Source organism: Eupeodes corollae, chromosome 3, assembly GCF_945859685.1.
Source record: "Eupeodes corollae chromosome 3, idEupCoro1.1, whole genome shotgun sequence".
Classification (NCBI taxonomy): Eukaryota; Metazoa; Arthropoda; class Insecta; order Diptera; family Syrphidae; genus Eupeodes; species Eupeodes corollae.
The window spans coordinates 67,375,523-67,392,281 of NC_079149.1; the positions used below are offsets into that span (position 1 = coordinate 67,375,523).

The window sequence follows — 16,759 nt, forward strand, 5'->3', positions numbered from 1 at the left end:
TTATATAACAAAGAATGAATTTCAGTAAACAAAAATTAGCCCTTAAAAAAATTAATGCTGGTTAAGAAGCTGGAAAAACTACATCAGCTAATTATTAAAAAGGATAAAATAAAACACAGGTTTTGGGTGAATCCATTTCTCGAAGTAAGGGAACGTCATGATTTGGAAGTGCACCTACTCAAGGACTTACTATGGGAGGACGGTGCAGACTATAAGAATTTTTGTATTATGTCGGTCGACAGCTTTGAAACTGTTCTGTGCCTAGTAAAGATAACTTTGAATAAATGAATTTAGTCACTCGACGACAGTTTAAACGAAATGAAATTTTAATTTCAAAAAGACTGGAAAATGATCGCTCACCACTACATACAACACGAACGTCAAATTTGATGACAGGATTTTGATCCGCTCGAAAAATCCAAATTTCGATGACCGGATCATGGACTGGATGTTGGATTGTTGGTGTCTATTGGATTATCTAATGACAGGCCAATAGTTCTGTCATCGGAAATGTTCAATGGAGACCCCAAGTAAAGAAGAAATATTATTCACTTGTTTTACAATTTAGGGACGACGTTCCATCACCGTTGACCTAGAGGTCTTAATAGAACAGGTTTAAAGTATTAAGAAAACGAAACGCCATTAGTTCATACCAAAATGTTTTCTTTTTCCGATTTAACCCTACCTTTTTGTATCGAGTTTTTTTTTTTAATGGATAGTACGACAACGTACCAACACAGTGCAATCCTTCTGCTTGGAACACTTTAAAATATTTGCACATTTGTATAAAATAAAAAGAAGCCCAATCATTTTATTTACAGAATTTAAATACGTTAATCAATCAATAAGTGTAATTATTCAATCTTCAAAGATATGTGAACTGAACTGTAGTTGAACACACCCATTTTTTATTCAAACGAACTGAACGTATCCAAAAACTCTTATCGCAACAGCCATCCCTGTGTTCAAGAAATGTCAAATTGTCAATTATTTAACAACCAATTCCAAGTTTAACTTGGAGTAGGCTCGTCGTTTTATTTCTATTTGCAAACATAAAAACTAAAAACTATGTCCAATAGTCATTTATTTATGAAATCTGGCTTCCCAAGAGCACCTTTACAAAACGGTGTTGGACGCTATGTATGCCAGTTACAAAGAATAACATTAAAGTTCTGTAAAAATAATGGTTCAAGTAAAGGCATGAGGTAACTAATATTAAAATAAATATGTTTCAACTCTAAAACTGTCTTTAAAGGGAATTTCTGGAAGAAGATTTGATTGATTTTGCAAAGGAAAACCCCGGAATTGTAGTTTACGTTAAACCAAGACGTCATCGAACACCAGTTATCGTTGGGGAATATTGTAAGTAAATGAATGTGTACTTTTAAAATGTTTCGATGTCCCAGGAATTTCTAGTCACTTGCTATCTTAAAAGTTAGATTACATAAGATCTTCATAAGGCAGTTCCAAACAAAAAAATAACTGACCCAATGTAGATGTTACTTACTTTTCTAAACGGCTTTATTTAATTTATCAATCTATTATAAAACTGGGATTGCATTTTCATATTAGATTCAATCTAACCTAGATACCAACAATAAAAGTATGTCTTTATATTCTTATTGGCTTTGAATAGTTTTTTATATTGAGAGCGCACTCAAGATGTTTTGAATACCCCTATATTGAAGTCGGTACAAACAGCTATAGGACAAATTTAAAAGAATTACCTTACTTTGGTTTTCAATGTCTGCACAGTGCTATGAGTCAGAAATATTTAGTATGGTTAAGCCTTCCACATTCGTGTAGTACCTCAAAAAAGGATCTCTGTACTTAACAGTACGCCCGAATCTGGCCTCAAGTGTAAACTGATGAATACGTACGGTTGAGGTAAGAAATGCAACTGACTATTGTGCTATTTTCTTTTTTTTAATTTATCCAAGATAATAAAGTTAGGCCAAAAGTATTTTCGACAGAGGGGATCAATACGAAATTTACCCAGAATACTAAAATTTTATAAAAATTAACTTAAAATCTAAACAAAATATCTAAAAAACAACGGCAAAACCTACCATTAAAAATTATACCTTTTTCAAAAGCAGAATTCTACTCCAAAATTAATGTTAGACAAAGTTTTAAAAATAATTGATTTATAATTGTAAGTATTGCCCCTCCCGCTTAAACGAGCCCCTCTACCAAAAACCGTTATTTTATCGTGTCGCCAAAGTTATCGTACTTCATACAAATACTTGTTGAATAGTTTAAAAATCTTAAGGACAATAATGTCTATCTGAAAACAAAAAACAAATGTGAAGAGTTGTGGGAAAAGTGGTCAATGTGGGAGATAAAAGGGTGCTTTGGGATCCACAAGTTAATTTTGTAGATATCAGTGAATGGTAGTTTCTTAAATCGACGAATTAACAGCACCTTTGTGCTGTAAGCCCATTAGCTTAATCAATTGTGCTAACAAAAGAAGTTTAATTGGAAATAAGCGGAGGAACCCAAGTTGACGTTTTACTATTTTTGGAACTTATTTATCATTTTTATTGCTTTTCTAATCGTGCAAGAATTTGATTCCTTGAGCATTATGACTGTTCCAGGTATTTCTAGCTTGTTTAAACTTGTTCCAGTTTTCTTCATTGGAGTTGTTCTTATAAGAACGGAAACTTACATCTTTGATAATAACCTTTTTAAAGCTTGAAGCAAGTCATGATTTTTGCTTAAGTGATAGATTTATTCCCATTTTGGCTAAACTTAAGAATTAAGGTTGCAACATAACTGGTCTCCATAGGGCCGGATTTAGAGGTCAAGAGGGGCAATAAAAAAGCGAATGCCCCCTTTCCCCAAATTTTTTTCACTCGAGTTTTTCAATAAATAATTTATTGTGAAACCAAGTAGATAGCTTTAGTATTGAACAAACACTTATAAACATAAACAGAAAAAAGAATTATTTAAAATTAAATTTTAGGGTTAACGATCGGAATCTTTCGAGTTTATTTCGCCTAAAAATCGTTGATGATATCGTTGAAATCCAGTTCTCACAAGAAAGCTTCGATAGACCGTTTTGTTCCATCGTGATTCGAAGCTTATTTTTTATAATTTTCATTTTTGAAAATGAGCGCTCTCCAGTGCAATTTCTTACCATCAAAACAAAATACATTCTCAATGCAATTTTGAGGTTTTTGAATGTAGACCTGAAATTTAGATTTTCGAGAATTTGGTAGTAAAAAGGTTACGGCGATTGATTTGTTACATAGTCCTTTTCCTTTTTGTATGAGTCAATTAAAGACACAAATTGAACCAACTCATCCAAGACTAGGCTCTAAATCATCCGGATACACTTTCACCAATGCCTCAGTTCCATCTTCTCGATGTGATTCAGGAATCCAAATCTCGAACGTACAGCTTCATAGACATGCAATCTTTCAGTAAGAGAAATGGATAGCTCGCCAATCACTGGGATGAAGAGCGGATACTTTGTATTTATCCTTGTTTGACAGATTTACTTCTTGTGCTTTCCCGTAATCGAGCGGATTCAACCTCACATTTCTCGTTCTGGTATGGGTGCTTGGTTGTACATATTCATCAGTATGGGATATTTTTTTGGCTGCTTCCTCGTGTTTATCAAAATCATTTCGTTTGGATTCTACGAATGCTTTCAATGATTCTTGTGCACGCATTGCCGATTCAAGAACGATTTTCGGGTCTTGAAATATCTTGTGTGTAGTGTTGAATCGCTCCAAGATATCGTTCCAAAATAATGCAAACAAAGCGGTTTCGGGACCACTTATCTTCTGTAGAAGGTGCGTTGCTTCATTCCTCACGATGTCTTTTTGCTCTTTATTGGAAGATATTCTGGTTAGAGCTTCTTCGATTTCCGAATAGCCGTTAACTAAGGCTTTCGTAGCTTCAGCTCGACAAAACCAACGAGTGCCGCTAGCTTTTTCAAGACTAAACACTGATAGCTTTTCTTCTCCGATAATTTCTTAATCAGAATTCGGAGCTCTGTACTGGCTTTGAAAAACGTGTACAAATTCTGCAAATCAAAGAATTGAACAGCCGATGGACAATTTACCAATAAGTCAATAATAATTGCTTTTTCCAAGAATTGAAGAACACCGATTCTTCATATACAGCTTAAAGTTATATAATTTATACAAAAAAATTGTCGAGACACGGAATCGAATACCCAACCTCCGAGGTTGCGGGCAAGTACCACCCACTCAGCCATTAACCGATTGGGGTACTCCCTCAAGATGGGTAATGAATTGGAAGTGCTTCTTATCAGGGCCATTTGAGATTTTGATATTTTACGCCTGATTGGAGTGAGCAAATATAGATCAATGATTTCTGTTATTTAAGATTAATATAATAAAATAATCATATTGTATGTACAAAGTACTGTAGGCATTAGATAAAGGTAAAAGAGCAAACAAAAATACATATCAAAGGAAAAAATGTTTAATAGTGTTTATTAGTTGGAATTTGAACATAAATTGTCCGAAGTCTTTATTGAGGGCCCTCCCACCCTAAATTCGACCTGGGTCTCCATGTCACTATCCAAAAAGCTTAGTGATCACTTAGAAGAAGTCATTGCCACCATCGCAGTTGGCTTTGTCTATTGCCAAACGGTTCTCGAAGAAGTTTATTTGACTGTTTTTGTTTTGGCAAGACAAATTTGCATATATGAAACAATGGTCTGAAATGCTGGGTGGTCATAATTTACTGATTGCATAATTATTATTTATTATTACGTACTTACTTAAGGTGGCGCTACAGTCCGGGGCGGACCTGGACCTCAACCAACATGCGTCTCCAGCCAGCTCGTTCCCTACTTAGCTGTTTCCAGTTTCTTACGCCAAGTTGGTTGAGGTCTTCACTATTCGCTCTACATGACCTAGCCATATAAGCCATTGGACTTTAATTCTGCTAACTAGGTCAGTGTCGCTGTACAGCCCGTACAGTTCGTCGTTATATCTTTGCCTCCATTCTCCATCTATGCGTACCGAACCAAAAATCACCCGAAGAATTTTTCTCTCGAAGCATCCTAAGACGCTCTCATCTATCTTTGACATGGTCCAGGCCTCAGCGCCATAAATGAGAATCGGGATGATGAGTGTCTTATAGATGGTGATTTTAGATGCTCGAGAGATGACTTGCCTTCTAAGTCCAAAGAAGCAGCGATTTGCAAGTTATTCTTCGTTATTCTGTGTTAATAGCCGTGCCTAGGTAGACAAAGTCCTTAACTACTTCAAAGTTATAGCTGTCCATGGTAACGTTTTGTCCAAGATGTCGTTGTTCAATGTCCTTTTTTGATGACAGCATATACTTGGTCTTGCCCTCATTGACCACTAAACCGATCTTCTTCACTTCCGTCGCAATGTACAAAAACTCTCTACTGACATCACGGTTTGATCTTCCAATTATGTCAATATCATCTGCGTATCCGAGTAATTAAATCGACCTTTGGAAGATTTCGCCTCTAGTGTTGACGGTTCAGTTTTGCACAATTCTTTCCAGAACAATGTTGAAGAAGTTGCATGACAGTGAATCGCCTTGTCTAAACCCTTTTTTGACATCAAATGCATCGGTGAGATCTTTTCCGACCTTAATAGAGCAGCGTGCATTCTCCATCCTCATTCTGCACAAACGGACAAGTTTGACAGGAATGCCAAAATTAGACATTGCCCTGTAGAGTTCTTCCCTATGGATGCTGTCATACGCGGCTTTAAAATCGATAAAGAGTTGGTGAGTATCGAATTTGACGCTCCTGGGTTTTTTCCAAGATCTGCTGTATTGTGAATATTTGGTCGATAGTGGACTTTCCTAGTCTGAAACAACACTGATAAGGACCTATCAGGTTGTTGACGAACGGCTTCAAACGTCCATATAGTACGGCAGAAAGGATCATATAAGCAATGTTAAGGAGACTGATGCCTCTGTAGTTGGCGTAGTTTAGATATAGCTATCTTCACTTCGTATAGGTCAGGTAGGCGGAATTGTTGATCTGCGTCTCCTAGGTTGAGTGGTTCTATTTACCTTACAGCGTAATTCGGTTCGTCATCGCCGTAATATAAATTTAATTTAATTTTATTATTAAGACTGGAGCTGTGATAAATATTAAATATTGGAATGATGCGCCTTTGAACAAAGAGTTTAAACCACATATAATTATTTTAGTTTTTAATAAATTGTATTTACTTTTTTCTTGTCTCAGATCCTCTCTAAATTATCTTAGAAGATAATAGAGAGAGCGATTAATTGGGATCATCACTGTAATCCTTATGTGAACATGATTTGGTTACTATTTGTTTAATAGAACCTGTAAAACTCAAAACTTGTCACATTATTCTTGATAGTGGATTTAATGAAAACTTATTTGTTTGCATTTTGATAACATGATCCCAGAAAAACACACGTCAGTTTATTCAATCATAAAATCTTTGTTACGAGAAAAATCTAATTTAATTATCTGCGTATTCTTTTCAGTAAATGGGGACCGTGAGTGGCTTAATTGCAGGAATTCAACCAAGGACGATGTATCCAAATGGATTCAAATGCTAAAATTACAAAACGGATCCTCCAGTTCATTGCGCCTTAGAAAGATGTGGCACACAGATGTACCGTCAATTCAAGGCCCATGGTCTCCGTTCTTGCTTAAAACTCCAGACTCCAATTTGCTCAAGTATCCAAATGCTGAAGCCTCGCAACCCCTTGATATCGAACAATCCGCAAGTGAAAAATTATTAGAAATATTTAGAAAAGAACGCGATTCATTAAAAGACAATCGCGCAGAATAAAGTTACCAAAAATATAAATAAATTAAAACAATTTTAATTATATTTGATTTTGTGTATTTATTTAGAAAAAACTCCAACAACTGGAGATAATATTTTGTATGTGTGTTGCTTTCAATTAAGTACATAACTAGAGGCTAATTTTAACAATTTATTAAACATAGACTGAGTGCAGCACAACATATAATAATTCGAACATCAATTGTACGCCAAATTCGAAGAAGAAGAAAGTAAAAAACAAATATTGCAAAGCTAATATTTGTCTCTTCAGGCACGTGCACGACGACGCTGCATATCGATATTCAAAGAAAAAACTAAAATACATAAACGTGTCTTCTTTTCTTTCGAAATTCGAACGTGTTAATATTAAAACAACACCTATTTTTTAAACGGGCATACATGTAGGAATGCCTTCCTCAAAAATAAATATGCAATTCAATACGTAACTTAACATAGTAATCTGTGTATATTGGCAATAATAATAATAGTTTAAAAAATATATATAAAATACAATTGTACAATAATAATAATAATAGTTTGTGCCATTTATTGTCACTTGGATATGTTTTCTTCGGTAGGCAAGTTAGTTTTAGCATCCAGTAGAAAAATGGCATATGCATAACTTAATAAGCCTTATTCTGCTATCCATCCATAAAAAACGATTAAAGAATTCTTTTTTTGGAAACAAAAGTATCAAATTAGAACCAATGAATAAACAAATTTTAAGAAATCATCTAACCACAAATTTTGTATTGTTAGAAAAGCAGAATCAGGCTAAATATAAATATAAGGAATGTAAGCGTGGGTCTTTTTTCAAATATCATTCCAAGTATGTAGTACTAGTTAAAATATTGTCCATACAAATAGTAGTATGAACTTCGTGGTTTAATATCAAATTATTTTTAAATATAATATCAAAGCATACAAATAATTGATTTGTAGGTTCATTTTATTTTTTAACCATTTGGTCCGCATTAAGTGTTTTTGAATATTTTTGTTCATTATTTTATTTTAGTTTTATTAAAAAAGTTTCGTTAAAGTTTGAAACTAGGTATAACCTCCTAAAGTGATATAGTTGTTCGTTAAATAGTCGAAGAGTAGTAAAAATGTGATGCGGAGCGATATGCTTATTTTTCATTATAGATTGTTGTTTTTTTATCATTTTTGGTACAAAAAAGTTTTTCGTAGTTTTTTTTCTATAATATAGAAAAACATAAATATTCTATAAATGTACTAACAAATAAAGTAACAAAATACACTGCACTAATAATTAAGACAAGACATTTTAACTTGCTACTCTGTTCTCACTTTTGTGTTGAAATTCGACATTGAGAAAATGGGACGTTTTTTTCATGTTATGTGTGTCATCCAAATTCTGGGATGATTTTAAGCACCAGATTGATTTATTATTATTAAATGTCACCAGTTTCCATTGCTTGGTTTATATCGGCAACAATGTGACCCATTACTTCACGGTATGGCGAGTCTGGTTTAAATGCGCTCTCCAAGAGTTTTGCATCACTAAAAAACTCAAATACTTCGTTGATGCGATTAATAGATTTGTCGGTTAAATGAGGCTGGACAATTGATTTGAGTGCATTTTGGGAATCTGCAAATGATTTTTGTAAATACGGTAAATCAAAACTATAGTCCACTTCATAGAAGGAAATCACAGCGAGTTGAGTATTCTGAAATGGAAAAAAAGTGATTTAGTTGTTAACTCTGGTATCATATTCTATTACAACAAAAGCTTTCTCATTACAAGCAATTCTAATATCGAACTTTACTGACCTAACGTATATCGTACTTCACTAACTTTACCCGTTTTAAAAAAGATATTTCCGTTTTCGAAAAAAAAACAAAACACTTTTTTAGACTATTATGGAATGGCGATTCCAGGGGGTGATCGTAGGGGATATGACTTTCCATGTTAGAGTTTTTTTTTTATTTATGTATTCAGCTTATAGCTTGTATAACTTAACATTACTTAAGCTCTTTAATGTACAAGAACTAACAATTTTGGTTTTATTAGACTTAAAATTAAAAGGGACGAGGAATTCGGATTCAAAAAGGGAAAAAGTAATGGTTATCTTTCAGATGGGAATTGGAAATGTTAAAGTCGAAGACTAGCATAGCAGCGTTGCAGTGACGAAGAATTCTGGACATTGGATCAAAGTGACCGTAATTAGTGCGGTGATGAGGAATTTAGAAAAGGGAAACAGATCGCAGATTTCGAGGGTTGGTGTTAAAATGAATACCACTCAGGAGTGCCGGGGAATCTATATTGCTCATTAACAATTGGTGAGCAAATAATATATCAAAGCGTCTAATATATAAGGGCTGCAAACCTAACAGTTTTTGTCGATCGGCATAAGGAGTCAAGTTGGATGTATCATCACAGCCACGGCAAATCGAACGAAACGTCTTTGAACATTTTCAATTCCGAGCGAATGGTTTTCATAAAAGGTAGACCATACTTGGCATGCATATTCAAGATGAGGACGGACTCTGGAAATGTAAAGCGCTTACATAGGGGTTGGAAAATTCCTTTGACCATCTCTCACAAAAACAAAAAAGATATTAAGATCATTTTGTAAAAGTAAGGAATCAGATGGAGTTGAGATAATCTTAAAAATTTTCATACCATCCGCAAAAATAAGGATGTCTGATTTTTTTAATTTAAGACAGACATCGTTAACAGATAAGACGAAGAGAGGACTGGAGACTGAGTAACGGAAGAGGACTCTATAAGTTCTATTCGCAAGATTGGAGCTTATCCAGTTCATAAATATAGATGGAAAGCCTAGGGCTCTTAGTTTGAGATAAATTATCTTAATTGATAGTTTATCAAAAGCTTTGCTGTAATCAGTGTATATAACATCAACTTTATTGTTATTGTGTGTGCGTCATCGTCAATGTCTAAACTTAGAGAATTCAAGAATAGCTCACTTGCGGAAATGGTTAACATTCCTCTTGGTGCTATGAAGGGTAAAATCTTTTCTATCTACAAAATTGAATCAAACCGAAGGTGTAGCAATTTACCCAACTGCATTATATCTAAGAAGATATGGCCCACTCGTACAAACGATTTTCTATGCAGGCCAAGGCAAGACATAACCAGGCCAGGGTTTGTACCGGACATTGGCCTATAGGAGTTCATGCAGAGAAGTTGGGTATCTCTTACAACACCTTTTGCCGTAGAGAAAGTGAAACTATAATCCATTTCCTCTGCAAATGTCCTGCTTTAGCAAACACAAGAATGAAATATTTTGAGCTATCTGGACAAAGATTAAAGACCTAATCTTTTTTCTCAATGCGACAAAATGGCTCTAACATAATCGCTATGAAGCTTCTCTATAAGTCTATCCCTTTCAATCAAAGGTCAAACGAGTTTTTGGTATAAAAACGGCGCACTGCAGCGCTAATTTGATCTCAATCTAGGTTGCCTTCAGATCGCCATTTCTACCTACCTACCTAGGTGGCCACAAAAGCCACTGCACTTCAATAGTTCTGCGTTTGAGTCAACGATAACACACATTTTATTCGCGCACGTCATAATTAATTGTTTTAGCAAAAAAAGAAAAAAAAATATGGTTTTTTGTTTAGGTTTATGTTTAGGAACAAAAATGCTGGTCTAATGGGAAACGGCGATAGGCAGTAAAGTGGGTCGGGTAAGTATTTAACACGCGCTGCGAGTATATTGATTGTTTTTTTTTATTTGTATGATAATTGTTTACTTGGGGTCGCTGAAAAGGTGGCAAAATGCAACTGCGGAGCGAAAAGAAAATGCGACTGCACTTGACGAAGGTTGTATAAGGTAATCAATAATTTTGTTTTTAGATGAACCCCTTATATTATGAATTTTTATTTATTATACATACAAATAAAATTTGTATTTTAGTGGTTCCCACTTTGTGGCTAAGAGTGCTATTGTTAACTGAGAACTGGACCAATAACATAATATGAATCGCAAAACCTGGCTTTTTCCAATCGCGACGCACAAATCATCAACTTTTAACCAATAGACGATCTAGGGGGTCATAAAGCTCAAAAGCAGTAAAAATAACATTTTCGCTAAACTTATGGCTAATTGAAAAACATAATGAGCATTTCATATCTATTAATTTAATGGAATCTCTCCAGAATTGAAATGGGAAGATGTTTTGACGCGTGTTATTTGTGAATATGTACCACAATATAACTCCTTTTCAACTTATTTTGTTACCTTTGTGTATTTAATTTTTAGAGAAATTATTTTTATTTCAAGAAACAGACATTTTTCTCTCTTGAATTTGTATTTTTCTGTAGACTCCTTTTTAATCAAAATATTTGCAAAAGGATCACACAAAACAGTAATTTTTGGTCTTCTCGCATCAGCTCCAAAGTACGAGCAAGCAGACTGAAAATGATAGTAACTCTTGGAAAATACACAAAAAAGATGTGTTGGTATTGAATTCAGTTTTGTATTCCTAGCAATCATTTTCTGATTTTTGCATCTATACTTTTGTAGCGTTTTTTCCATCTATAAAAATGGAAATAGGAACGGAAGAAGCAACGTTTCAACATAATTTCTAACTTTCTGCATGAAATGCACCCAAAACCTCTCTAAACTATTGTATTTTAGATATTAATTAGTATGTAGGGAGACGTCCAAATTTAATAGTTTGGCTATGTCTTGCTAAACAATAGTGTCCTGAAAAAAATCTGTTAACTAAAATTGTCACTTTAGCACTTGAAAAATGTAAATGTTATCTTGTAAGCCTCCTCTACAAAACATTAAAGTACATGTGTAACACCCCTGATTAAGTCTGGGGAGTCATTCTGTAATTTTCAAAGCGATAGTCGTCAAAACGATTATCATTAACGATATCGTCAATAATTTACTGCACGTAACTTTGTCTATCGTCTTGTCTCGTCTATCGTTTTCAGTGGCTGCTTGTTAGTGTTTTATGTGTAAAATAGCAGCTGATCAGAAACAGCTGAGATATCAAAAAAGGAATCCAAAGGTATCCAAAAATTTCTTGGGTATAAAGATATCTGACAGCGGATTCAACACATGGTTGAATTTCCGGAAACTTGAAAATTGATTTCTGCTTTTTGTATTTGTTGGTAAACAAAAAGATATAAAATGTTAGGTGAATTTGTATTTGAGGATGTTCTGTACATTTGAATTTTAGAATGTAGTTATGATCTATTCTTTTAAACTTCAAAATTGACTTATTTTGTTCACGTTTTGTAGATGACCAATTTGCTAGGTCCGACGAATCAGTTGAATTGTCCATTAAATGTTTTATCCTACAACAATTTTAACTTCAAAGCTTAAATGTTCCTCTGCTTTTTGTGAACAGCTAAAAGCTGTTTTTATTTTTTGACAGCTATCCAATTCGTTTAACAAGATACCTAACAATCCACTTATCTAAGATACCCTATATCCAGTATAAGATAACTTAAATGTCAAAATTAACTCAACGAAAGATAATGCTTGTCCGATAAGTTGAAAATGTTATTAAACTTGTTTTTTTTTTCTTTGGGAAATTGTGAAAATTTGCAATAAATTTTTTTTTACCAAACATACCAACTATTTTGTGTATTTTGTTATTGTTACTGTTACTGTTACTGTTACTGTTACTGTTCCTGTTACTGTTACTGTTACTGTTACTGTTACTGTTACTGTTACTGTTACTGTTACTGTTACTGTTACTGTTACTGTTACTGTTACTGTTACTGTTACTGTTACTGTTACTGTTACTGTTACTGTTACTGTTACTGTTACTGTTACTGTTACTGTTACTGTTACTGTTACTGTTACTGTTACTGTTACTGTTACTGTTACTGTTACTGTTACTGTTACTGTTACTGTTACTGTTACTGTTACTGTTACTGTTACTGTTACTGTTACTGTTACTGTTACTGTTACTGTTACTGTTACTGTTACTGTTACTGTTACTGTTACTGTTACTGTTACTGTTACTGTTACTGTTACTGTTACTGTTACTGTTACTGTTACTGTTACTGTTACTGTTACTGTTACTGTTACTGTTACTGTTACTGTTACTGTTACTGTTACTGTTACTGTTACTGTTACTGTTACTGTTACTGTTACTGTTACTGTTACTGTTACTGTTACTGTTACTGTTACTGTTACTGTTACTGTTACTGTTACTGTTACTGTTACTGTTACTGTTACTGTTACTGTTACTGTTACTGTTACTGTTACTGTTACTGTTACTGTTTTTATTTTTTGCCGCCCTGGAGCCACTTTTGCCAATTTGTCGATTTTTGATTTATTACAAACTTCAATACTAAATGAAAATAGCCAACTGTGTTAAAAAATTACGAATATGCATTTTCAAACGACATTTTTAACTATTTATAGACTCACTTGAAATTTTCGTTTGAATTGCTCTGCAGCTTGCTGTTCTTCTGGACTAAATTGGTTATTTCTGTGTAAAACCCCAATTTTTATAACAATTTTGATAATATTTTTTATTAATTTCTCTGCTTCCTTCTTGTTGCCGGTCTATAATCGAAACAAATAAAAATGTTATTTTTGTAAGGGAATATGTATGTATGGTTATTTAATTTACATGCATCTTGCACAGCTTGTAGAGATTGTCAAGAAGTGACGCCGTAGTCCCATCAATATACGCCTTTGCTATGTTTTTTGTTGCCATTCGGGAAAGAATTTTTTTCTGAGCCCGTAGGCCAATATCTCTGGATTTAAAATTATTTTCCGTCATAACTGAGAATATAAACATTAAAATAAAAAATTAAATCCATAACTTCATATTTTATTCAAAAGTAAATTATAAAAAAAGTGTTGCTATGCAAAATAATAAGACGAAAGGTGTTGCAAAAAAAACTCAGTTTGAATTGCATTCAATAACGAAAGCTAAACTAAAATGGTAAATAATATCAAAAAGTAGAATTAAGAACCCAAAAAAGGAAAAGAAAAAGCGATGTTCTTTTGTCCAAAAACTAGTACCTTCTAAGTTCCAGTAATCCACACTCCATAGCAAGAAGTACTGCCTTAAATTACTTGTAGACATGTTTGATTGTTTTATTGTTTTTAATTACTTAAAAAGCTGATAGGAAATTAGGAGATGAGATATTTTAGTATTTTGGAGTATGTTTTTTGTCTTAAAAAAGGTAAAGGAGGTTATAGAAATACACAATATAATTATGTTATTTGAGTATCAAGCTACACAGTAAGAAATAATATGTATGTAATAATTGAATCAAATCAAATCTAGGTGGCCCTAAACTAGCTTCCTAATAAACTTGTAAAGACAAAAATTAGAATGCTTATCTTTTTTACAAGCTTGTAATTTAACTTGAAAGCATACCAAATGCAATGCAACTTAAATTGTTCTAGACAAAATTTTAAGAAAACAGTCTTAAACGCCTGGATATAAAAAGGCGCATCAAATTAATTTTAGAAGGCAATTGTAGTCCAATTAAAAATATCATTTTGATTTGTGCAGTTACTGTATGGAATCCATACGCTTGAAGTTAATAAACTTGATGGTTCAAAAGTTCAAAGACATAAAATAACTAAAATAAAGGGACTAACCACACATATCTTTAACAAAATGATACCAACAGAGAAGACTGCTTATTTATTACCTCCAAAAGTAATTTTTTTTAAACTAAAAGTAGACGATAACAAAAAGCGAGTAAAGAGTTGGTTTTGCTTTAAGTTTTATCATTGATCCCGAGCAGATATGTAGATATTTATACCAAAATGCTTTGCAACACGACTTCAATTTTTTTCTCAACGAACTGAGCCCATTTGGCTTCTTTCAACCCCTTTCAAATATTATAATAACCGTGAATTCATAAACTGTATATCTCAATTTCGCTTAGCTAATCAACATTATATTATACTAAATTCAAACTTAACACTTAACGTAATATTAAACCTATATAATTGTATGCCAATAGTTAGTCATTAAAGACAGTAAAGAAAAATGATGACTTTTCTTTATTTTTTGATATTTAACGCCTATTAAAAAGAAAACTTCGCGATATTGTTACAGTAACTGACCTTCAGTCATAAGTATTTATAATATACCTTTTATATTTGTTGCTTTTTTTAAAACTTCAAAACTTAATGATGTAAGTAACGAAACGGAAAAACGTATATACGATTGGAAAAATAAGTTTTCCTCACTGTTGGGAATTCAACTTGAGGAGATAGATATATAATCTTAAAACATCAAAGAATAATACTTGAACTTGAATGACTAATATCCAAACATCGTTATCAAGAATAAGAACGATTTTCATTCTTAAGATAAGAAATGTGAATATTTGGCTAAGTAAACGACGACACTTACTGCTCAATTCAAATAAATTAAAATTCTCTGCCAAACATAGTCCGTATATGTCTTGGAAGTTCATTGCCTACACTTCCTGTCTAGCCTTTTATGTTTAAGGTCGAAAAAGAAAACATTACGTGAAGATTACCAAAAGAATAAGAAAATATTTCATTACTTTCTCATAAAACAAACCTTTAAAACCTAAAGTATACTATCGATTTTTCCTAACATTAGACTCTCCATTTGTCCTAGACAAGTTCCTTAAATTACCTGTCCTTATACATAATGTATTCGCTAAAAACGAGAACTTTTTCAACTTACCGCCGTCAATGTGTAAATATTATTTTAAAGAATTATGCTATATAAACATATTCTAATAAAAGATGAGATTTTTTAACAAAACTTCGTTGGACAGATAAATGAAATGAATTGTTTCACTTCACACGAAAACAAACTACACTTACGAAACACAAAAACACAAATTTCTTGTAAAAAATATTATTTTATCACTCAAAAAGAAAAACGATGGCATCTGTGATATGTTCTTTTTTTATTGTGTTTTGTTTGACAACAGTGATACCAAGCTTAAATGTCAAAAATATTATTTAATAACCTGCCAACGTTAAAGGTTGCCTTACACTTTAGAAAACTGACTTATTTTTCTTTACGGCACGGTATTTACGTGGGAGTCTTTTTTAGACATTTATTTCACTTGCGCTTGGTCGTTGAGAGGGTATAATATTAATTTTGTTGGGAGCGTGATAAAATGATGACGTTAAAATAAGTCTTATTATTTGACTAATGTCCGATTTCATAAACAAACACTAAAAGCACTTTTATCTAAAAGCTTCTCATATTTTATCAGGCCTTTAAATTTCTTTTGTTTCATTTTAAACATAGAGAAGAATAGTTTTTGCCAAAATAATTGAAATCAATATCAATAAGTTATAGAACATAGTACTACACTTAAAACAACTTTACTTCTTTTGTCCAACTTTAACCGACTCTACAAACGAGTTTATTGTTATTGTTATTGTTACAAACAAAGTTTTTAAAATTAATTGACTCATGTTTTATTTTAAATAACATTTCTGAAAACAACGAGTTTTTGATAAAAAATAGAATGCTTACTTTGTTTTCATTTTCTGTGGCAGGACAAAATTACTCTTGAAGCTTACAGTTCCTTTCTTCAAACCTACTTAGTTATTGTAAAACGATAATGTGAATTGTATCTGTTTTTGATTAAGCTCTGAGTTATCTTAATTGTGACTTTAATTGGGACCACTTTCCATTACCGCAACACGAATTTCCTTCCGATTTTTTATAGTTGAGTAGGGGTCTCAATAGAACATGTTTTAAATATTAAGGCTAAAAAACACCTTTAAGTCATAGGAAAAATATTTTCTTTTTCGGACTTAACCCTACTTTTATTGTTTTTCATTGTTTGAGCCTAAGACAAGTGTTTTGAATTGATAGCATGGCATACCAATAGCTTGGTATGTGCTGCCCCACTGAATCCCCCTGCTTGGGATCACTATAGGATTTGGGGTAGGTGCGAGTTTGGGTATTTGCAAAGTAGTTTTTGCATTTCAGCACTAAAATCAAAGAAATCTTAAATAAAAAAATCAAGTATGGCAACACTGA

General features: G+C 32.9%; 2 protein-coding genes across 4 annotated transcripts; one reads left to right on the forward strand and one right to left on the reverse strand.

Annotated features, from left to right (window-relative positions):
• The first annotated feature begins 984 nt into the window (after positions 1-984).
• LOC129950339 (39S ribosomal protein L43, mitochondrial) lies at positions 985-6,839 on the forward strand. Its single transcript, XM_056062242.1, has 3 exons — positions 985-1,205; positions 1,256-1,362; positions 6,487-6,839. Exons 1-3 carry the CDS (start codon positions 1,069-1,071, stop codon positions 6,795-6,797), a joined length of 555 nt encoding a protein of 184 aa, XP_055918217.1. The 5' UTR covers positions 985-1,068; the 3' UTR covers positions 6,798-6,839.
• On the reverse strand, positions 6,829-15,663 carry LOC129950338 (tumor necrosis factor alpha-induced protein 8-like protein). Of its 3 annotated transcripts, XM_056062239.1 has the most exons (5): positions 15,437-15,663; positions 13,780-13,879; positions 13,382-13,536; positions 13,177-13,314; positions 6,829-8,482 (listed from the first exon to the last, which is right to left on the reverse strand). In XM_056062239.1, exons 2-5 carry the CDS (start codon positions 13,841-13,843, stop codon positions 8,207-8,209), a joined length of 633 nt encoding a protein of 210 aa, XP_055918214.1. In that variant the 5' UTR covers positions 13,844-13,879; positions 15,437-15,663; the 3' UTR covers positions 6,829-8,206. The 3 variants fall into 3 exon arrangements, with proteins under 3 accessions (XP_055918214.1, XP_055918215.1, XP_055918216.1); XM_056062240.1 differs by lacking the exon at positions 13,780-13,879; XM_056062241.1 differs by lacking the exon at positions 13,780-13,879 and having other exon boundaries at positions 15,580-15,602.
• Between the last annotated feature and the right edge of the window lie 1,096 nt (positions 15,664-16,759).

Bases quoted from the DNA above. Each gene is read 5' to 3' on its own strand.
- LOC129950338 (XM_056062239.1), bottom strand. From the start codon at position 13,843: ATGTCTACAAGTAATTTAAGGCAGTACTTCTTGCTATGGAGTGTGGAT. The intron at 13,315-13,381 runs GTAAATTAAATA...TTTCGATTATAG, and splicing joins ACAAGCTGTGCAAGATGCAT to ACCGGCAACAAGAAGGAAGC. The intron at 8,483-13,176 runs GTGAGTCTATAA...TTTCCATTTCAG, and splicing joins AATTCAAACGAAAATTTCAA to AATACTCAACTCGCTGTGAT.
- LOC129950339 (XM_056062242.1), top strand. From the start codon at position 1,069: ATGTCCAATAGTCATTTATTTATGAAATCTGGCTTCCCAAGAGCACCT. The intron at 1,206-1,255 runs GTAACTAATATT...CTGTCTTTAAAG, and splicing joins GGTTCAAGTAAAGGCATGAG to GGAATTTCTGGAAGAAGATT. The intron at 1,363-6,486 runs GTAAGTAAATGA...TATTCTTTTCAG, and splicing joins AGTTATCGTTGGGGAATATT to TAAATGGGGACCGTGAGTGG.